The sequence below is a fragment of the Chiloscyllium punctatum genome, chromosome 3 (assembly GCF_047496795.1).
Source record: "Chiloscyllium punctatum isolate Juve2018m chromosome 3, sChiPun1.3, whole genome shotgun sequence".
NCBI classification, from domain to species: domain Eukaryota; kingdom Metazoa; phylum Chordata; class Chondrichthyes; order Orectolobiformes; family Hemiscylliidae; genus Chiloscyllium; species Chiloscyllium punctatum.
The window spans coordinates 87,969,228-87,993,152 of record NC_092741.1 but is presented as its reverse complement, the minus strand read 5'-3'; the positions used below and the strand labels follow the sequence as shown (position 1 = coordinate 87,993,152).

At 39.6% G+C, this 23,925-nt stretch overlaps 1 protein-coding gene across 1 annotated transcript; it reads right to left on the bottom strand.

Moving 5' to 3' along the window:
• Window positions 1-1,247: 1,247 nt before the first annotated feature.
• Window positions 1,248-23,237, bottom strand: LOC140454139 (axonemal dynein light intermediate polypeptide 1-like). The gene is made up of 6 exons (XM_072549038.1): window positions 23,061-23,237; window positions 17,730-17,836; window positions 9,901-10,070; window positions 5,453-5,631; window positions 4,073-4,237; window positions 1,248-1,283 (listed from the first exon to the last, which is right to left on the bottom strand). Exons 1-6 carry the CDS (start codon window positions 23,235-23,237, stop codon window positions 1,248-1,250), a joined length of 834 nt encoding a protein of 277 aa, XP_072405139.1.
• Between the last annotated feature and the right edge of the window lie 688 nt (window positions 23,238-23,925).

Here is a 23,925-nt window from a genome sequence, read left to right as displayed (position 1 = left end):
TCTTTAGCCAGTACCTTCCATACCCATGACTGCCACCATCTGGTGTTACAAAACCAGCCAATTCATGAGAACATTATCACCTGCAAGTTCCCCTTCAAGACATCTACCATCATTCCTTGGAAATATATCACTGTTCCTTCAGTTTTGCTGGGATAATGGTTCCAGTGTTCCTGGATTTTAGGTTTACATTTTAGTTTTACATTCAGTGATTTGACTGCAGCAACTCAAAAAGATACCACACTATCATATGTTCAAGGGCAACTCGGGATAAGCAATAAATGCCAGACCAGCAACGATGCAAATGTCATGAATGAATAGCAAACATTATAGTTTTGGGACAAGCTTGTTACATGGCCTCTGCATGTAGTATAATTATAATGGGGATATAACTATACCATGCAATGCAAAATGACAGTGTGGGCTTCAATAAACCAGAAACTTTTCTTTCCTGTATGTCATTTCCATATATTCATAAGGTAATGTACAGATTTTGTTACTGAACTACTAATTCACAAGCATGGATCAAGAATGCAGAAAATTATAGCTTATACCTCACTTTGGCATATTATAATTTGAGTTCAATTCTTAGAAAAATGAAAAGTAAAGCTGTATCAGAAAAAGTTAGCACAAAAGTGTGTGAAGTTGAAAAAAATTAATTGGTCTTCACATATCCTTTAGAAAAGCAAACTGACCAATATTACTGATTCTATTCCATATCAATATCATGACTCTTAACTGTCTTCTTGAGCGGTTTAGTAATCCATACCAATCCCCACAACCACTTCCTCACAGCAACTAGGAGTGGCCAGTGTTGTTGGTGGTGTCTGCTTCCCAAAGATTAATAATTAAAAGACAACTAATTTTCAGTTCTGAAGAAGGATCACGAGACTCGAAATGTTAACTCTCTTTCTCTTTCAGAGATGCTGTCAAACCTGCTGAGTTTCTTCAGCAATTTCTGTTATTGTTTGATTTTAATTTTATTGTTACTTAAAGCAACACATTATTCACTATTTTATTAAGATGTTAAACCAACATTCACAATACCTGTTTAATTTTTAAAAATCATGGTAAACATTAATTTATGAAAATTGAATTTGAGAATTTTAATTTCTATATTTATGCAACATTAATACATATGTAATTTTCTTCTTTCTTCACTTGTCAGGCATTAACCACAGAACTACTGATGAAAGCTGCATTAAAGGTAATGCTATCTTCAAAGGTAAGGAGTCAGAGCAGGACGCAATTCACCTTCTGTAAGTTATGACACCTTCAAGTTGTAGCTATGTTAAAGAAAAAAAACTTCTTATGCAAGAAAAAGTATGAAAACATTTTATACATAAAAACTGTAGAAAATAAAAAGTATTTTGTTCCAACAGGACTATTGCCAGGATTTTGCATTTGGGCCCAGAACTCAATTTCAGTGTGACAATGCATATTCAAACCCTCTACCATGTTGAAAACAGCAATTGGACAGACCATCCAGATAGGTCAATGAGTAGTTTAAGGTCATGCTTATCGTCAACTGGACCTTGTCACATCATGAGGGTTATATATATTCTAGGTTAAATAAAATTGACATCAAAATAAGGCAAATCCCATTTTAACAATGCATATAGCTTTCTCAAATGTGTTTTTCTGTCATCAAATAAAATATGCTTAAGCAAGACAGTAACCAAAATGTGTAGAAATTCATTACAGGCCATATTGAGTAGTCTCACTTTGTATCACCAGGCCCAGTCTTCCACTTTACTATTTAATCCTCAACAGGCTGACCAATAGTATGGAGGGGGAATCTTTTCATCTGACAATCTATGGCTGAGGCTGTGTTCGGGTAGGTGTAGGTATAGTGATGTGTTGTGTTCAGAGATCTCCTGAACCATTGGCTGTCTGCTCTGCCACCAAGAGGCTACCTTCAGTCTGTTCCCTGGGCTGCTGAATTCCCAGCACTATGCAAAAAGAATGGGAGTGGTGGGGGCCTCAAAACTGACCAATGACTTACTTAGCATTTTAATAATCCTAACAAGATGCTAGTTTACAGGTTGACAACTTTTCCATCTCTGATGCAAACTTCAGGAAATTTTTTTTTCCTGGGGAGGGGGAGAGTAGTGATGAAAGTGTACAACCAGAAGTTGGAAATTACACACGTACTCAGCTCAGACCCTCACCGATTCCTGCCTCATATCTTCATTTACATTCCACCATATTTACCTTGACATAAAGTCTCACCAATTGTCATAATTTTAAAAGATACTGTTCTGAACAAATCTGACCATCTCCAACAGTTTATATTTTTTTCTCTAGATTTAATATTCTAGATTCAAGAATAATAACATAATTACGGGCTTGCGTGTGTGGAAATAATCAAATTCAGAAATGTGAGTAGATGAAATAACGTATACATTTAAAATTAGAAGATGATATTAGCACCTTTCTGGTGTCCCTTTAATTGGCTATTAAAGATGCACTGCAGAAATTCATTAAAGGTCCTCAGACAGCATTTCTAATCCCATGATTACTTCCATCTAGAAGGACAAGGGCAATAGATACATGGGAACAACACCACCTTCAAGTTCCCCTCCAAGCCTCTCACCATCCTGATTTGGAAACATATCACCATTCCTTCACTATCGTTGGGTCAAAATCCTGGAATTCCCTCCCTAATGGCATTGTGGGTTGACCCACAGCAGATGGACTGCAGCGGTCCAAGAAGGCTCTCCATCACCTTATCAAGGGCAACTAAGAATCATAGAATCCCTACAGTATGAAAGTCCATTGAAGTCCACACCAACCATCTGAAGAGCAGCCCATCCCCAAAGTAATCCTGCATTTTCCATGGCTAATGCACATAGCCTGCACATCCCTGGAAACTATGGGGCAATTTACCATGACTAATCCACCCATCTTTGGGCCATGAGAAGAAACCCATACAGATACGGGGAGAATGTGCAATCTCCACACAGGCAGTTACCCGAGGCTGAAATTGAACCCAGTTCTCTGCCGCTGTGAGGAAGCAGTACTATCCATTGAGCCATGGTGGTCAATTAATGGTGACTAGCCAGTGATACCTGCATCCTGCAAATGAATGTTCTTATGAATGTTCTGTACAGTCGCAACATGATGATCAATTCCTTTGCTCAATGCTCTGACCAATGAAGCAAGCGTGCTAAATGCCTTCTTCTCCACCTGTCAACCCCCTTTCTGAAAGGAAGTTGCACTGTGGAGAGATGCTAGTTAATTGGATTGGCCAGCAGTTCTGTGATACCAGCAGCACCACTGTTAGCCATTGCTGGGACTACATGTCGCTGAGGAACTGGTATCTGTGAGTGTGTGAGATCAGGGTTTGTGGCATTGGGTGAGACTCAGAAGAATTCCTTCTTAATTGCTCAACACCAGCCCACACTGCTAACACTACTGTGCTTCCTGTGTGGAATGAGCCTCTTCCCCACCTACAGGTGACATTCTATTAGCTCACCTTTTCATTTTATTGATAATCTCTCTTCACCGATAATTGACGGTCCATGGTGCTTTTTCATCAATATACAGGGCTGGATTTTACACACTCCCACAATATGGTATGTGCTCAGCTCACCTTCTACTCACACCCAAACCTGATAGGTGTCAAAATTGGCATCCCAGCCACCATCTGTAAATCAGTCATTAAGGATCACTTGAGGTTGTGGACAGGTGCAGTGGGTAAACCATTTAAATCAAAACTAAATGGGCGTACCCCTCGACTGAGAGACCTGGGTTCAAATCCCACATGCTCCAAAGATGTGTAATAACATGTCTGAACAGGTTGATGAGAAAAATAGGTAAATACGTTAAATTAGAAAAAGCAGACACAGGGACCCTTTTGTGGCATACTGGAAGTGTCTATATGTAAAAGATAGATGGATTGAAGAGGGATACTATCTTTGAAGTTACCCTTGGCTATCGGGGCACCACCACCACCACCTACTATTCTTAAAAGACACCATCTTAATATAACAATCCACGCATGGCAGCATAAAAGCACAGATATTTTCCAGGGATACCTCTGCACAATTATACTCAAAACTTGTAACTTTACCTTCAGTTGTTGATTTGTTTTTTTAAAGACCAATGCTTCTTCCGAATGCCTCTTGTCATCTAACATTTTCCTCTCAGCAGCTCGTTTCTCAGCTGCTTCATATTTAGCTTCAATTTTACTAAGTTCCTTTTGAAGGTCGCTTTTTTCTCTTTCTAGTACATGTATCTATTAGTAAAGAATTTAAAGGTTTTCTAGCCTTTTGGATTACGAGTTTTGGAAAGAAAGAACTACATTTATACTCAGAATTCAGTATAAAATATGCTAGTAGTTTAGTTAATACAATGACACCAGCATCAAGGCTGCCAAAATATTTCTCTGTTACTCTGTAAAATCAAAGAATACTGACAGAATCCATAGATTTTGCATGAGCTCACTACAAATACTTGCTAGAGTGGATTTTTTTGCAACAAAATTCTCATGGCCCATTCTCATAAACCCTGAGGGTTCCCATAAGACTGATAGTCAGTTCAGATTATTATGCTGCAGACTGAGGCTTTCTCGCTCTCAGTTGGGTTGGCCTTTGGCACTGGGACACAGCTGGGAAGTAGAGATTAGAATGGTCAATAATGGAGGAGAGTGGAAGTGCTTTCTGGGAACTCGATTGGGAAATTGACAGATCAGTATGAGAATGAAGGTGGAATGGGAGTTGGTGGCAGTGATGGAGAGATTGGAGGTAGATGAGAGCTGGAAGCAGGTAAGCTGACTCTAAAAGGGAAATAAAAGCCAGTTACCTCCTGTAATTAGCAGTTCTTAACCCCTTTAGCTATTAGATTTCCTGCTTAGGTCAGAAAACCTGTCCAGCATGGAATAACATTGAAAGAGGTGTGAATTCTGAGATATATTTTCCTACCTTTATGATAATTTTTAAATGATCAACTCAACTCTTGAAAAATGGGTTGGTTACCTCCTTTACCTAACCTCTGTAAAGTGCAGGGGAAAGTGGATGGTAGGGTGCAAGTTTCAGATTTCTTAACATTTTGCAGGCAGTGGTTTATCATGATCAGTAGTTAAGTTGTCCTGATCATTTTCATGGTATCTCCCCAATCCAGAATGGCCCAATACCTCAGTTGCAATACTTTTAATAGGCATTATATATTATGCAAATGTGGTGACATTATTCATTGGCCTTTAATTGTCTTTAAGTAGTCCCAACTGGTTAATCGTGATTCTGAGAGTGGCTCAGTGACTGCAGCTCACGGACAAACCTCCCAACCCACAGTCAAATAATACCCAGTTCAGAGCCTTGTCACACTGCCACCTAATATGGTGGCTCTTCCCAAAAGGCGACAGCACAGGGCTGATGCCAATTCTTCAGTCAGTGACTAAGGCTCCCATCACATGGTTTAAGTTTCACACACGGCATTTGTGGTAGCAACTTACACGGTTTCGGAGATGAATCTTTTCGAGATCCCCTTGCAGAGCCTTCCTCAAACCAAACGCAACACTACTTTCATACAATGTCTCATGAGTTTCAAGAGTCATGAGAAGTTCATTACGAATTCGAAGAAGCAATAATCCACGTTCTGGACAGTTGATGGTGATCTGTCTAATGAGCTCATCTGTAAAATAATTTAAATCAAATGCAGTTATTACTGCAATAACACAGTCACTACTTTTAGCATTGACCTCCATCAATTTAAAAATAATATGTAAAAACCTGAATGATATTTTAACAAAACTTGGAAGTTTAAGTTTTATACAACCTGTTCTACTCAGTAGCAAATTAATTTGATCTGTAGAAGCTCTTTTTGATCTGTCATGCAAGTCATAAGAAGTGATATCTCAATCTGACTACAACTACGGTACAATTGAGTCAATCTTTGGAACTTTGTTTCGCTGAAAAAAAAACTTTAGATATGACGATTAGGAATAAGCAGCTATTATTTTCAAAGTCAGACTGATTTACAAATAATAGGTTCCAAATCAGTGCAAAGGTATTAAGTTTGAAGAAATTGTAAAGAATGAAACATGAGCCAATCGATATGTTATAGAATCAAGATGACAGCAATTTTGAAATAAGGAAAGAAAATACACCATGAAGCATAACAATATGGTGGTGTATGGTTCCAGAAGAGTATTGCATAAATAGGCCTTTCAGAAAAGGTGGGGAAATGGGCAAAAATTAAAAGGGGAAATGCTCTCTTAATGTATTTACATTAAGACATTAAGACTGGCTAAACTCAGGACACCATAGTTCTTGATTATGAGACTAACTTACAAGAATATGCAAAGGTTTAAGAGAAATGCTGGTTTGAAATTGCAGCATCTTCTGTCATATTGTGGAAGGAATAACTTTGATTATTGCTACAAATTAAAAAATGGCATTTCTATAAATATAATACTTGCCAGAATCTACTTTCCCACAAAACATGTACAGATACATAGTTGGAATCTTCCAAACAGTCATTCTAAGTACAAAATCACATTTGGAGGGTTAGTAAAATACTGAGAAAAAGCAGGCGAGTGGTGATCCTAATGGGTCGGTGGTTGTCTTTGAAGGGATGGCAACCCCAATGGTTTTTAGTTACCCTAAAATATGGTTATCAGTCTTGCAAATAACCAGAGCAGAGTCATATATGGCTTTCCAGCCTGCCATTTGACCCGTTTGTCATGCGATAAAATTCCAAACATGGACTGTAAAAATCAATCGATGATGTTGTGAATTTGTTATTATGGGATTCTGCTGAAATATACTTGAGGGCCAACAAATATTATATAGAATTTTTTTTAGGTAATAATAGAACTTAACTTATTATAGGGAAGAAGCTTTGAGTTTTCAGGTATTCCTGCACGGAATCTCTTGGGTCTCTGATATGGTTAACCATAGAAAACTTACATCACAGTCAGAGGTCTTCAAAACATCATGTTTGCGATAACTGAATAAACGAGCAGCCATTCTGCTTCCACTTTTCAGCACCTGGCCCTTAGCTTTCCAGGTTAGAGTTCTTCAGGTTCCTTTTAAATTAATGATTTAGTTTAAACGTGGTGAAGTTTAAGTGTCTGTGTTGAGATTGGATGAATGTGTTGTTGCTAGTTCATTATCTAGTTCATTATCATGAGTCACATTTGCAGCTAGTATAATTCAGACTATGCACTGATTACAAATTTGGCAAAACTGGTCATGTAGTGAATCTGATCAAGTTAAAGGCACTCAACACTCCTTGAAGAGAACTTGCACTCTGGTTGCAATCATCACATTAAACTTCTGAAAGAAATAAATCGGATTTCAGGAAGTCCGTGGAAGGAGAAGTGGAAGTTCAGAAATTCTTGATCTATCCAGTCAGTGGACAAAAGGACAGTCCAACTCTCCAGAATGCAGGAAACTCATGAGAAAACACCTTCATTGGTAAGTGCAAAGTGGTCAAGGTACTACACGTTAAGCTACTTAATAAAATAAAAGCTTTTGATACTGGTAGTAATGAATTAGCATGGATACAGACTTGGATAGTTAATAGAAGACGGAGACTTGGAACATGGGAGGGCACTTTCATGGGAGGGCACAGATGTTAACCTGTAACCACTAATGTGCTCCAGTGATTGGTGCTGGCTCCAAAATTATTTGCAATATATATTCATGACTCAGATGAAGGTAGTGAATGTATTTTCACAATTTTGCAGATAGCACAAAAATAGGTGGGAAAGCAAGCGATAAAAATAACCATAAGACCATAAAACAAAGGAGCAGAAATTAGATCATTCAGCCCATCCAGTCTGCTCCGCCATTCTCCACCCCATTTCTCGTCTTTTCCCTGTAATCCTGGATCCCCTTGATAATCAAGAACCTATCTATCTCAATCTTAAATATACACAATGACCTTGCCTCCGCAACGTTCTGTGGCAGTGAATTACACAGATTCATCACTTGCTGGCTGAAGAAGTTTCTCCTTATCTCCATTCTAAATGGTCTTCCCCTTTGCTGTAAGGCTGTGCCTCGGGTCCTAGTTTCCCTTACCAACATGTTCCCCACATCCACTCTGTCCAGGCCATTCAGTATTCTGTAAGTTTTCATCCCTCTAAACTCCATCAAGTATAGAGTCCTCATATATTAAGCTTTTCATTCCTGAGATCATTCTTGTGAACCTCCTCTGAACATGCTCCAAGGCCAGTACATCCTTCCTGAGATATGGGACCCAAAACTTCAAATGTGGCCCAACCAGAGCCTTATACAGTCTCAGAAGTACATCCCTGCTTTTATATTCAAGTCCTCTCAAATAACCCAAAGATTCTGCAGAAGAATATAGGCAGGTTAATTAAGTCGATAAAATTGGCAGAGGGATCTGGGCACCATCATGTGTTAACTTACAAATTACTAGCTAGTAAAAGGAAAGGCGAACGAATGTTAGCCTTTATTTCAAAGGAATGGGGTACAAAAATAGGGAGGTCTTGCTAAAGCTATGTAAGGCACCAGTTAGACCACACCTCAAATATTGTGAAGAATTTTAGGACATTTATCTAAGAAAAGACATAATGGCATTGAAGGCAATCGAGAGAAGTTTCACTAGATTGATCCCAGGTACCAAAGGTTTTTATGAGGTGAGGTTGAATAGGTTGGGCCTGTACTCTTTGGAGTCTAGAAGAAGGAGAGAAGACTTTGTTCAGGCATACAAGACTCTTCGGAAACTTGACAGGGTAGATGCAGAAAGGTCATTTTCCCTTGTGGGCAAATCTAGGACCAGAGGACATAATCACAGAGTAAGGGCGCAGCCATTTAAGATAGAGATGAGGAGGACCTTTTTTTCACCCTCAGAGGGTACTAAATCTTTGGAACTTTTTTTTACTGCAGAGAATTCTAAAGGTGGGTTGCTAACAATATTCAAGGCTCAGGTGGACATTTTTAAATCAATAAAGGAATCAAAGATTATGGGAAAAGGCAAGAAAGTAGGGTTGTGGATTATCAGATCAACCATGATTTCATTGAATAGCAGAGCAGATTCAAAAGGCCAAATGGTTTACTTCTGCTCCTTTGCCTTATAGTCGTATGAGGTCAATGCCAAAAACTTGGATTTGAACGCATGGTTTCAATACTGCAAAATGTTCACTGACATCATTGAAATTGTCAAAATAAGAATACTGCTTTCATTTGTTCAGTTCACACCTTACTCACCTTTACAATTACTATTCACGCACGCCCCTCCCCGATTCTTTTTATTTTCTTATATCAGTGCACCACAAATTAGTGAACTCCCTTCCCATCAGATTCACAACTACACTGTTATAACCATCATTACTCCACATCTCATTTTAAACATTTTACATGCCATGGTAAAATCGTTAGTATTCACTTTTTAAACAACTTAAGACTGTCACTAACACATCCACCTCATTCTTATAAAAGAATGTCACAGACAACCTGCACCAAAGGCTGCCACTGTAGATAAAATTACAGCTTCAACACACCTCCCTGAGAAAGCAAACATGTAGGCGATGTTTATGACCAGGGCGAGTAGTGACATGGCGACAGATCAAAACCCTGAAGTACCTATAGGTGTACTGAACTTTCAATTACATCATTTAAAAAGGACATATCAGTCTAACACAACAGTGTGAAGGGTAGTTCCTGGCTTGCAATATCTGAAGTGACGTGCTGTACAGCTGGGCTTTAAATATGCACCAGTAGCATGGACAATGGAAGGTGTCACCAGAGCAGCACAATTTCACAATGAAGGTCCCTGAAAGTCCAGTTCCATGATTAGTAAGAAGATAAGCAGAAGATTGTATGAGAAAAATCACGATACGTCTTGATGGAATGGAAACCATAAATCTCATTCAACATAATACTGAAAATGGGAACACACCTCCTATAATGTTTGAATAGATGCATCACTTACCAAGACATTGTCCATATAATTCCCGACGAACAGGGCAAATTCCTGTCATCCGAGCTTGCCTTTGTTGCAGTTTCCGATCCAATTGATCCTGCAAATTTATCACGTCTGTTCGTGTAGCTGGGGTGGTAGATATATATTGAATCCACATATTCCCATCCTCCATCCATTGTCTGAATAAAGAAGAAACAAGAAAACTATAACTATCCCATGTTGCCCTCACTATAATGTTTTCCCTGCAATGTATTCTATTGATTGTCTGAAAATATCCCTGTACATACCCTAAAGATGTAGACAGTTTTATAATATTGAAACCTTTCCATCCTTTGAACCAACATTAGCATTTCTCCAGTAACTTTCACAATGGAACACTAAACGTCAGCCACCTTTGGAAGGCAATGCAATAAGGCAATTGTTCTCATGGCACAAAATATTCTTTGCACCATAGAATATGGTTCTTCAGCAGCTTAAGTTTTAAAAAAGTGTAACTATGTATCAGTAGCATTGAATGCCTTCAGTATAGAAAATACTGAAGTTTTTGGAACCAGGGAAAGAAAGAACATATTGAATTAAATAGAAATTATGGGAACAACATGCCACAGCATTTTCCCATTGAAGCAGTTGAGAAAGGCTCCAAGGAGTCAGCGTTTCAAGCTCATTTATTACAATCAGATGAGAAAGGGCAAACCAGGTTCCATTTCTTCAGCCATCTCAGCCGATCACTACAAATGTTTTAGCACAAGGCTATAACTCATTTCAATTAAAATGTTGCTAACTATTTCTGCTGTATGCATCAAGTATACAATTTTCATGCTGACACTTGGGCTCTCACACATGCACGCACAAAATACAATGTCCAGTACAAACAAAGATAAAATAACACACAATTTTAAGTTCTTTCGGAATCCTTCAGGCTCAAGGTTTTAACCTGTGACCATGGTGGATTATTTGAACTCTTGGATGCAGTTAGCAATCATGAATATTGCAGTTTTGTTTTAAATCCTCCATTCCCTAGTGCTTATTTTTCAGCCAGTGTTGTTAACCTGGCACCTTTCTTCTTGGGAGTGAAGGAATCAGCCTTCTCAGTCCATGTTTATTTCAACCTTCCATCCTTTGATTTACCAAGAATGTCCTTGAAATGGAAGCTATTTGTACATTTAGTACTTGTGGAGGTTATTGTTGCGGCTGGTAACTACAGTAGATGTTTCATTCCCAATAAATGAAGATCATCATAATGAAGAAGGTTCTCATAATGGGAAACATAGACCTTTTCACTCTTCCATTGTAGGCCTGATTGGTGTGTTTCATTGCCTTTGGAGAAATGTTAATTTCAGCTCAGACTATCTTTGATCTTAATCATGTTGGTTTCATGAAACCTGATCAACCCTGTGTGGGTCAGGTGGTTCCTGTGGCCATTTTCAGTGAGTATTTGTTCCATTTTCAAAATATTTCCATCCATGAAAATCCTTGGTATCAAGCAGGCCAATGGAATTCAAGGATCATTCATTTGTATTTCAAACCATCCCAGAAAAATTGATTATTGAAAGATTTAGTGTTCAATTGCTTTGAAACAGTTTTCTACTAAATTAAGATTTATATGGTCGTTTTCTTCATGCATAGTTTTTAACATCATTTTTAGTGCATATCTTGGAAACTGATGCAGATTTAATCATTCCTGTGATATTTCAAAACATTGAATCCTTTTCTTTTGCCACCCAAATATAATCTATTGGGATTCTGGTGACATCAAGGGCGTGATCATAATGCCCATTAGCTTTTGTTTGTGATTGCTTCGAGGAGTTATGAAACAAAGATAAAATTATCCTGAGCAAACAGCTAACTGTGCAGACAGACCTTTTGCCTTTTTAATTCTTTCATTGGGTATGGGCTTTGCTGGCAAGGCCAGTATTTGTTGCTGATCCCTAATTGCCCTTAAACTGAGTGGCTTGTTAGGCCTTTTCAGAGAGAAGAGTCAGCCATGATAATAGAATCCCAGCCTTTTCTGAACATGGAAGGGCTGGAATTGAAATTCAGCACCATATTGTCAGATGTTATGACCCAGCCAATGTTATAACTGAACAAGTCAGATTCCAAACTAAAATTTGGCTTAACAGATTTTTTTAAAATTTAATATTGTGGTCTTTCACTGAAACATGTGAACACAATCTTGCAGCTTTAGTTTTAACAAAAAGTCATAATTAATTACACAAGAGAAAAAGTAAACTAGAACAAATCAAGCAATTTACATTTCACACAATTTAAAAGATTTCAAAATGCACAGTAAAAATAAAATTCAACCAAATCTAATACCAATGCACCTAATATGAATGCCATTACTTTACAGTACTAAAATAATAGAAAGAGTACCCTTCTCTATTACATCTTTAGGCTCAACTTAATTGTTTATTTTAATTCCTTGTGTCAAGAATTTTATTACCCTTTCCTTGATACACAATAGAACTTACATTTTCTTTGCTTCAAATAACCCCTTCAGGTTTCTAACCAAACACTTCCAGTAAAGATTTTTCAAACTAAACCCTTATACTGAGGTAACTTATTTCCTAACTGTTCTGAACTAATTCCTTTCTCCAGGAGAAACTGTTCTCAAATCTGACCCCAGGTCTTCTGTGAGCTGAAAACTAAAATGTTCCAAATTGTTGGTCCGTCCTCTAGGAAACTTCATTTCTTCCATCTTCTAAATAAACTAAAAGCAAGCTAATGTCTTTCAAAGTTTGCTGTTGGATTGTAAAACCATTACAATAAGAACAAATTAACATTGTCACTCCAGGAGATCCCTAGTTACCTGATGTCTGAGACTTATTGCTTTAAAATAATGTGTCAAGAAAACCCACCATTTCCCCACATTCTCCTAATGAAGAAGGAAGTCCCAGTAGGAAGGCTCAATGTACTCAGTTATTGTTATTGAGGAGGGGTGGGAGGGACTTCTTTCCTGGAAATGCATGGAGTAATTGATTCAGGAACCTAGCATCTGGACATGAAATGCCACTACTCTGACACAAGTTGTTCCAGTACAACTACAACTCTGGCATCTACCCAACAATGTGAAAAATTGCCTAGATATGTCCTATACTTGAAAAGGAGGACAAATCAAATCCGGCCAATTGGTCAACTCTCAATCAAAGTAATAGAAAGGGTAATTAACAGTGCTATCATGCTGCATTTGCAAAGGAGTATACTGCAGTCTGAGGCTCAGTTTGGATTCCATCACGGCGACCCAGCTCCTTGGCCTCCAAATGTGAACAAAACAACTGAACTCCGGAGGTAAGATGAGAGTGACTGCTCTTGACATCAAGACAGTATTGGAACATAGGAATATAGGAACAGGAGTCGGCCATTCAGCCCATCAAACCTGTCCATCCATTCAATACAATCATGGCTGATCGAACATTTCAATGCCTTTTGCCTACTCATCCTCATAGCCTTATATGACAGTGGTATGCAAAAATCTATTTGTCTCTACTTTAAACACACTCAAGGACTGAGCCTGTATACAATTTTAACTTGGTTTCAGACTCCCTTAACCAGGGGAAACAGCTTACTGAATCGACATCTCTATCCCTTTCAGTATTTTGTCATTTTTGATGTGATTGCCTCATTCTTTAAAATGCAAAAGAATAGAGGCTCACTTTGTCCATTCTCTCTTCCTTGGAAAAAAAATTAACCAAGCACGTTATCAAGGAGCGCTAGCGAAACTAGAGTCAATGGGGATCAGGAAAACCTCTCCAATTTTGGGTCATACCTGGCAAAAAGATGGCAATGTTGGTTGGAGGTCAGTCATCTCAGCTCCAAACATCTTTGCAACAGTTCCTCACTGTAATATCTTAGGCCCATCTTCAGCTGCTTCAAATGACCTCCCCTCCATCATAAAGGTCAAAAATGGGGATGTTCCCTGATGACTGAGCAATGTGCAGCACCATTCATGACACCTTAGATAATGAAGCAGTTCAGGGTCTACATACAAGAAGACCTGAACACTGAGTCTTGGGTTAAGTGAAATGTAGTACTTGTATCACTTAAGTGCTAGGCAAGGCCCAATTCCACATAAATCAGAAGGAATGGGAGTCAGGATGTGACTGAAAATATAAAAACTGTTTTCAATGTTCAATTGGTTTGAGGCTGCTGCAAGTGGGAAAGGAATGAGCAAAACAACCCTGCCTGTTCCTCACTGTAGTGAGTGTACTAAGGCATCAAATATCAAACATAAGGCTATCTTGTACTGGAAAGTGGCCAGACTGGGTAAAAACTGAACTATTTACTATCAAGCTGAATGAATGGTCATCCTTTCAGGCATAGTCACATTGGTCACTCCCAAGGACAGTCTTATGTTCAGGACAGTGTTCATACTACACAAAATATAATTATACCAAAGCATATGAACAACAGAAACTGCTTGCAGTCACGCTGGATATTGTCTTTTCCAGTAATCCTCTTGTATTTCTCCAATCTCTTCAAAAAGAAATTGAAAAACAAATCCAGATGAGAACTGCTTATGGAGAGGAAGTGAATGTAGAGTCATAGTCAAAGATTCCATTTACACCAGTCAATTCCACTTACCTCCTTGAAAAATGAGCCAAAATATGAAGCAAAGGCCTCATCCCTTTCTGATTTATTTGTTTAGATCAGGGATGATGCTGCCGTGGGCAGCCGTTGATGTAATATTTTAATGATGCTCCTAATGAACACGATAAACTTAATGGGAAAAAATAGGCTCCAAACATTACCATCATAGCTGTCAGTCACTTAAAACTTGAGAGGCATCTGCCAGATGTCATGTTTTAAGAGTCCTCAGCCAGGCCAATCCTAGAGGCACATGTCGTTGGCAGAGAGGATGGAAGGTTCTTGAGCTAGAGTTCTGCTTGTTCTCTTTCTATTTTTGACACTTCTCTTGTATTACTATAATGACTGGGCTATGGATGCCTTTAGGAATGAGGACTGGAAACCATGCTAGTGAACACTCATGAACATGTATTGACTATTTACAGTAGTTACTGAGACTCCATGAGAATCTTCTTCCCCTATGTTCTATGTACATGTAATTTTAAATCATCTGATATTACTAACAATGAATTCTTCCTATTAGTATGATAGTTACTAAACCATTAGTTTTGTCTATGTTTTGGCTTACTAGATGAAGCCCTGTTATATTTTATTCATTCACTCATGAGACATGGGTGTCACCATCTGGGCCATCTCTAGTTGCCCTTGAGAAGGTGGTGAGCTACCTTTTTGATTCGCTGCAGTCCATGTGCTATAGATAGACCACAATGCCATTAAGGAGAGAGTTCCAGGACTTTTGTCCAGCAATACTGAAGGAACAGCAGTATATTTCCAAGTTAGGATGGTGAATGGCTCGGAGGGGAACCTGCAAATGCTGTTGTTCCCATATAACTGCTTCCTTTGTCCTTCTACATGGTAGTGGTTGTAGGTTTGGAAGTGCTAGCCAAGGAGTTCTGGTGAATTTCTGCAGTTTATCTTGTAGATAGTAGAGACTATTGCTGAGTATCATTAGTGGAGGAAGTGAATGTTTGTGGATGTGGTGCCAGTCAAGCAAATTGAGTCAAGTTTCTTGAGTATTGCTAGAGTTGCATTCATCCATGAAAAGAGAGTATTTCATCATACTCCTGGCTTGTGCTTTGTTGTTGGATGTTAGACAGCCTTTGGAAACTATGATGTGGATGAGCTAGTGTTGGACTGGGGTGGACAAAGTTAAAAATCACACAACATCAGTTTATAGTTCAACAGGTTTATTTAGAAGCACTAACTTTCGGAGCGCTGCTTTTCATCAGGTAGTTGTGGAATAGGACCATAAGGCACAGGATTTATAGCAAAAAATTACAGTGTCATGCAACTGAAATGATATATTGAACAAACCTAGATTGCTGTTAAGTCTTTCATCTTTTAGAATGTGTTTCAGGTTTCAGTTCATTAATATGTAAATCCCAGAACTTCTTTTAAGTCACATTCTCGAGATAACAAGGTTTTATAAAAAAAGGTGACATCTCAACTCAGACAATGCATTAAAGGTGGGAGGTTAGAGTCTCCCTGTATCCCAGTCTTGCGTCAGACTGGTTCTATTTCCAAAGTGGAATTTACAAAATATTACATGGATTGACTGCCTGCATTGACTACCTGTGGATTGTGCATTTTTTGAGCAAAGTAGAATGTATCTGCAAATATAATTCTGCAAATACAAATTCACCCCATAGACTTATATTGTGTACGCATGCATGAGATAGACAGAGTGAATGCGTGTGATTGTGAGTACATGTGAGAGAGTGTGTGTGTGTGCATGTGTGCAAGCTTGGTAAAGTATGTGTGTGAGTGTGATGGAGTATAAGCCTGTGAGAGGGTGTGTGTATGAGTGTGAGTGTGGGGGGGGGGTATATGTGTGTGCATGAGAGAGGATCTGCTTGAGTGTGTGAGTATGTACAAGTGTGTGTATGCGATAATACAACATGGTAGACTTTGTATACTTATGAGGATTTCTGTTGCACAAACATTGTTTTGAAAGGCTTGACTTGCATAGTTGATTCTCAACTTCAGCTATCTTTCTCAAAGTTCACCATTATAATGGTAGGCATTTTCTTCAATGAGATCCAAAGCCTCTCCATCAACAAAATGCCAGAGATGTAGATGCATGTCCAGGAGAGGGCTGGTGGAGAATTGGTCTCACTGATGTTGAGTGAGAGACTGACTCCTTTGCATGCAAAGTTGAAGCAGTATTAAACAGAGTTAAGGACAAGATCATAAGTAGAATAGGAGCAAGAGGTCATACGACCCTACAGCCTGCCTCTCCAGTCATTGAGATCATACCTCTACCTTTACTCTGCTTCACTGCTCTACCTACATATCCCTTAATTCCCTTAGTGTCCAAAATCTAACAAACTTTGTCTTGAGTATGCTGAACCGATCATTCAAAGCCCTAGGGTACAGTGTGTCAAGGATTCACTTCATCTACATTCAATACAGCTAGTCTGTTATACTGGGAAATGACTCCTAGTTGTAGCATCTGCAGCCAGAGGAAATATCTTCCTCGTATTGTCCTTGTCAATCCTTCTAAGAAGTTTAAGTTTTTCAAAGAGATCACCCGCTCATTTTTAAAAATTTACTGTTAAGTTAAACAAGTAGAATCTACTGGAAGGATAAGAGTTAGTTTGACTAAGAGCTGATACTGGAGTTTGGTTTGTTTTAAAGGATGTTGTGTAAGAGTTGGACAGCAGAAGGTGGGCTACATAAAAGACAGGAAACTACAAGAAGAAGGAACATATCCTTGTAGTGTAGGAGAGAATAACGAAGCTATTCTGTTGTTATTAAGACAAAGAATAACATACTCATTATTCTTAAATTATACAGAAAATAATTTGTATGAAATAAAGAATGATTCTGACAAGTTCTGCCTAAATCTTGCCTTACAATGCTAATCTAGAGATAGCTCCACAATTATAGGACAATCATTTTATTCAGACATTTTTCATCTGCAATACTATGGAGATCAACTACAAATATTAAACGTTATTGTCCAATTTGTTTATTTTATAGTTTGACTGCACCCAAGAATACCATAAATATGAGATTGAAAAATGAAGAAGAGATTTTTGAGAAGATTTGTAGCTCAGGTTGATGATAAGTCTATAAGTTAGCTCGCTGAGCTTGAAGATTTGATGTCAGGTGTTTCGTCACCATACTGGCTTCGCCAGAGACTCTCACTGATGATGTTACCCAGTATGGTGACGAAACATCTGAAAACAAACTTTCAAGCTCAGTGAGCTAACTTACAGACTTAATGAAGAAAAGCCCTCAAATCCACTTACCTTGGAGGTAATATTGCATTTAAAATGCATTCTATTGACTGTTTATTGTGTTCTTCTGATCCTTTAGTTGTTCCAAGAGTACATTTTTTAGGGCTTATTTTATGGTCCTGGGTGAACAAAACAGTTGAATAAATTATCAACAAGTAGAAATGTCATTCTTCAAATTCATTATTTTATATTTTTGATAAACATTCAAGTTAATATATTACATTTCTTCATGTGTGATTTCCCACTTTCAGTCTCATAAACCACAGTCTGGTCCAGAAAGTCTCTTTCTATTCTGCTCATTAACACGTCCACTTTAAATTCAGAAAACTAGAGTATAAATCTCTGGTGGTTACATTGATAGCCCCTTAAAATGATCATGAGCTCATGCTCGTAACGTTGATTCTGCTGCTCCTTGGATGCTGTGCTTTTCCAGCACCACACTCTTCGACTCTGATCTCCAGCATCTGCAGTCCTCACTTTCTCCGATGAGAATTGTTCTGCCTGACCACCCCGTCCTATTTCATGTGTATGATCGAGTTACAAGAACTGTACTGTTTTTCTCATCACTCACTGCCCCACGGGTCACAACTAAAAGGTACAGGTAGTTCTCCTATAACACACTTTTATTAAACACGATTTGTCTGTAACGTGATTTTTGAATTGCTGATCTTTTTTTTAATAAGGCAAACTCCCGTTCTCTGTTACGCGATTCTTACAACGGAGGACTGGACTCCAATCGGCATTACATAATCACTAGGCTTGTGCACTTTCTCATGAAATGTTTTGTGAACGGTCTTGTGTAATTTTTATGCTAGTGGACTTGGAAAAGCATCGTGAAAATATCTCTACAGCCTGAGGACAAGAAGCTGGGAGTAATCTCTTAATTAAAAAAAACTTAAAGTTGAGATAAGGGTGAAATTTCACTGGATTTGATGAACAGTAAAAGGACAATGTTAAGGAGTAGTTTGAAACTTGGTTTGTTGTTTGTATCAAGAGATTATTTTCCTATTTTTGTTTAAAGATATGTTTAGATGTTAATATCTGCAGATTCTTGTGAATGTTTCAGTGACTAATCACTATGATAACCAACTGGAAAGAAAATACCAATACAGGGGCTTGGACACAGTCAGTCAAATGCTCAGATGGTCAGTCAGGAAATTCTGCACATAGTGGGTGAGGGGGATGGTATATTGTTACTTTTGGTGCATGTGTGGAGATGTCCTGAGGGGCTGAATAGTCTGTGCAGAAGAGGTTCAGGGTGAGTCACGGTCAGATGTTTTTTTTTTAGATTACTTACAATGTGGAAACAGGCCCTCCGGCCCAACAAGTCCACACCGCCCCGCCGAAGCGTAACCCACCCATACCCCTACATCTACATCTACATCTACCCCTTATCTAACACTACGGGCAATTTAGCATGGCCAATTCACCTGACCTGCACATCTTTGGACTGTGGGAGGAAACCGGAGCACCCGGAGGAAACCCACGCAGACACGGGGAGAACGTGCAAACTCCACACAGTCAGTCGCCTAAGGCGGGAATTGAACCCGGGTCTCCGGCGCTGCGAGGCAGCAGTGCTAACCAGTGAGGACGAGAATGTCAGTGTTAGTGAGGACGAGAATGAGTAGGGAAGATGTTGCAGGAAATGGTGGGTACAGTAGCAGAGATAGAGTGAGTGAGGTATCAGCAAGAAGATAGTGGCACTTTCACAGGGAGAGTGGAGAAGGTCATTGATCTTCTTTCTACATACTGTGCATTCCTTCAGATGGTTGAGACTGCACTGGCCTGGATGGTAACCCTGGTCCAGGTTGGTGTGGTTCCAGTAGATCGGTGTCTTCTGGTGGCATGGGAGAAAAGGACATCCTGCCTTTGCATCACCCCATCCCCATCAGCAGCATCTCCAAGAGCCTGCCCACAAAGGGAGGCACCAATTTTCCATTTTCTCCCACATCCAGGTTGAATATCAGGAACCATGCAGGGGAGCTCTGGTCTGACAGCTCTTGGCTGCGCAATGTCTTTTTAAAGATGGTGCTGCACCACAGATGTTCATCAATTCTGGGATATCCAGGAAGTGGTGAGTTGTTTTAGAAATGGCACATAGTACAATGGTGCTAGAATGTGTGGGAGGAGCACCAAAGGGTGGGGTAGATAATAAAGCAGATGGGTATTGTAAATTAGGTGCTAGTTATCCCCAAGCACCACAATGTGAAACCCTCTGAAAACTTTGACAAAACTGACATTTAGTGAAAGAAATTCAAATTCAGCCCTTGATCTACCAAGACAGGTTTCATTCTGGGATCTGACTTGTGCTGTGTTACCATTGGATGGAATCAAAAGACTGGCTAGAATATAGTGCAGCCGACGGGTATAGATACCAATTGAGAGCAATCAGTTGAAGTTTCTGATGAATTGCACTAAACAGTACCATACAACAGTTACAACAGGTCAAACTTTATTTAGAATGTGCTATCATTTGTGTCATTTAAAAACAAGGACTGCAGATGCTGGAAACCAGAGTCTAGATTAGAGTGGTGCTAGAAAAGCACAGCACGTCAGGCAGCATCCAAGAAATAGGAAAATCGACATTTCAGGCAAAAGACCTTCATCTATTCCTGATGAAAGGCTTTTGCCCGAAACGTTGATTTTCCTGCTCCTTGGATGCTGCCTGATCTGCTGTGCTTTTCCAGCACCACTCTATTGTGTTACGCTAACTACCATTTTTGTTTCAATTTTTACTGGTACTTTTGGTGATTTGTCCCAACCCTGTTTTTCCCATATGCCCATTATTTATATTGCATGATTTTCTATAACACAGCATCGCAGAGGACCACAACTGCGGCGTTATTGGAGAACTATCTGGAATTGTTTTACCTGGTTCTTAATAATGGCCAATCATATGTCTTCTCTGTATTTGACTTAAAAGAAAAAGGTCCATCTTCCATGTTTTCTTGATAAACATAAAATTACTCATTATAAATAAGAAATATTCAATGAAAATGCAAAATTGGTCAACCTATTTAGTTTGCAAACATTCAGGAAAAATGATTAAAAAACACTTTTGGCCAATAGATCTTAGTCACTGGGTGAAAAATAAAGGATAAAGTGTGGAATGTTCAGACATCTCTTGGTCTGGTGCACAAGAACGAACATTGCCAAACGCAAGCAGATGTCTCTGGGAACTTTGCCAACACAGTTTGCTTTGGAAATATTAGAACATAGAACATTACAGCACAGTAAAGGCCCTCGATGTTGCACCAACTGTGGAACCAATCTGAAGCCCATCTAACCTACACTATTCCATTCTTGTCCATATGCCTATCCAATGACCATTTAAATTCCCTTAATGTTGGCGAGCCTGCTACTGTTGCAGGCAGTGCGTTCCAAGCCCCTATAACTCTCCATTGAATCAAGGATTCTTCCAGACACATCACAGGAGGACAATCAGGGTTCAGAACAGATACTACACTGGACCCACCACAAGCGGTTCCCTCATAAATAGATGGGTTGGATTGGGATGATCATTCTTGCTCCAAGCTAGCCAAAAACTAGAAAATCCAAATAGACACAATCTCCAAAGCAAAGCTGTAATGTGACAATCATAAACCCGAGTAAGGAATCTGCAGTAAACAAAAATTTATCACAAGACACAGGGCTTTCAAGAAATGTTTTTTCAAAAAGGTTTCTCTTTAAGAAAAAACAAGTATCGTAAGGACAAGCCAGTGACCTATAGACCAGTGAACCTGACATCGGTGGTGGGCAAGTTGTTGGAGGGAATCCTGAGGGTCAGGATGTATTTGGAAAGGCAAGGACTGATTGGGGATAGTCAATATGGCTTTGTGCGTGGGAAATCATGTCTCATGAGCTTGAGTTTTTTTGAAAAAGTAACAAAGAGGATTGATGAGAGCAAAGTGGTAGACATGATCTATATGGACTTCAGTAAGGTGTTCGACAAGGTTCCCCATGGGAGACTGGTTAGCAAGGTTAGATCTCATGGAATACAGGGAGAACTAGCTATTTGGATACAGAACTGGCTCAAAGGTAGAAGACAGAGGGTGATGATGGAGGGTTGTTTTTCAGATCAGAGGCTTGTGACCAGTGGAGTGCCACAAGAATTGGTGCTGGGTCCACTACTTTTCATCTTTTATATAAATGATTTGGATGTGAGCATAAGAGGTATAGTACGTAAGTTTGCAGATGACACCTAAATTGGAGATGTAGTGGACAGCAAAGAAGATTACCTTAAATTACAATGGAATCTTGATCAGATGGACTAATGGGCTGAGGAGTGGCAGATGGAGCTTAATTTAGATAAAAATAAGATGCTGCATTTTGGGAAAGCAAATCCTAGCAGGACTTATACACTTAATGGTAAGGTCCTGGGTAGCGTTGCTGAACAAAAAGACCTTGGAGTGCAGGTTCGTAGTTCCTTGAAAGTGAAGTCACAGGTGGATAGAATAATGAAGAAGGCGTTTGGTATGCTTTCCTTTATTGGTCAGAGTATTGAGTACAGGAGTTGGGAGGTCATGTTGCGGCTGTACAGGACATTGGTTAGGCCACTTTTGGAATATTGCGTGCAATTCTGGTCTCCTTCCTTTCAGAAGAATGTTGTGAAACTTGAAAGGGTTCAGGAAAAATCTACAAACATGTTGCCGAGATTGGAGCATTTGAGCTATAGGGAGAAGTTGAATAGGCTGGGGTTGTTTTCCCTGGAGTGTTGAGGCTGAGGGGTGACCTTATAGAGGTTTATAAAATCATGAGGATAGGATAAATAGTCAAAGTCTTGTCCCTGGGGTGGGGGTGTCCAGAACAAGAAGGCTTAGGGTGAGAGGGGAAAGATATAAAAGAGACCTAAGGAGCAACATTTTCACGCAGAGGGTGGTACGTGTATGGAATGAGCTACCAGATGAAGTGGTGGAGGCTAGTACAATTGCAACATTTAAAAGGCACCTGGTTGGGTATAAGAATAGGAAAGGTTTGGAGATATATGGGCCGGGTGCAGGCAGGTGGGCCTAGGTTAGGTTGGAATATCTGGTCAGCATGGACGAGTTGGTCCAAAGGGTCTGTTTCCTGTTTCCATCTCTAGGACTCTATTCTTTTGGATATCCATAACGTACAGTCCAAAATTCTCTACATAGCAGATTTCAATCCTACTATTCACATTGTCTTACCTTCACAGTTTGGACTCAATGGCAGCTATTAAATCATGACTAGAGGCCTGTGATCAGAAGTATGCCACAAGGATTAATGACAAACATCTTAAATCCAGCACCAGGCTCATGGTCTACAAGCAGCAGTGTTACCTGCCCTTCTGGAATGTGTGCATCATAGTCATGAACAATGTACTGCAGATGCCTCAAAACCCATGAAGAAAAGCACCAGCAATGCCTCCACAAAATCCTGGAAATCTAATGACAGGATAGGAACTCTAATATCGGGTGTCCTCTCGCTCAGGCCAACATCTTCACTACCGAGGCACTGGATACGCTCAGTCAGCTGCATTGGCTGGGCCACATCATCCATATGATTGGTGCAAGTCTACCAAAACACATTCTCTATGCGAGGCTTCATCACAGCATGCAGTTATTAAAAGAGAAGAGGAAGGGCTTCAAGGATGTGCTCATTGAAGAAATGCAACATCCCACTGACTTATGGAATCTCTAGCTGTGTGTCATGACTGTTAGGAGGTCAGCCAGGTGGGTATCGTACAATATGAGTTCCCCGATTGGGGCTGTTAATTCAGTCCAATCAAAGCTCTGGCTGCCAGATACAAAGAGGAGTATCAGATATCATGTTTATTCTGAGGGCTGGCTCTGAGTGAGCTGGACCAGTGTCAAGGACTTTCCATGTGTAAATACATCAGAGAATGGAATACAATCGTAGAATCTCTACAGTATGGAAGCACACCATTTGGCCCATCCAACTTTGAATGACCATTCCACCCAGACCCATACCCCTACCCTGTCCCTATTACCCTGCATTTCCCATCACCTAGACTGCACATCCCTAGACACTATGGGCAACTTAGCATGGTCAATGCACCTCACCAGCATACTTTGGATTGTGGGAGGAAACTGGAGCACCTAGAGGAAACCCACACAGACAAGGGGAGAATGAGCAAACTCCACACAGACAGTAGCCTAAGACTGGAGCTGAACACAGGTCCCACCCCAATCGGTAGCAGTGCTAACTACCAAGCCACCGTGTTACC

Excerpts from the sequence above, each read along its gene's own strand:
- LOC140454139 (XM_072549038.1), bottom strand. The coding sequence starts at position 23,237 with ATGGATGATGTGGCCCAGCCAATGCAGCTGACTGAGCGTATCCAGTGC. Across the intron at positions 17,837-23,060 it reads TGGGTTTTGAGGCATCTGCA|GACCATAAAATAAGCCCTAA; the intron begins GTACATTGTTCA and ends TTGTTCACCCAG. Across the intron at positions 4,238-5,452 it reads AGATTCATCTCCGAAACCGT|ATACATGTACTAGAAAGAGA; the intron begins GTAAGTTGCTAC and ends CTTTACTAATAG.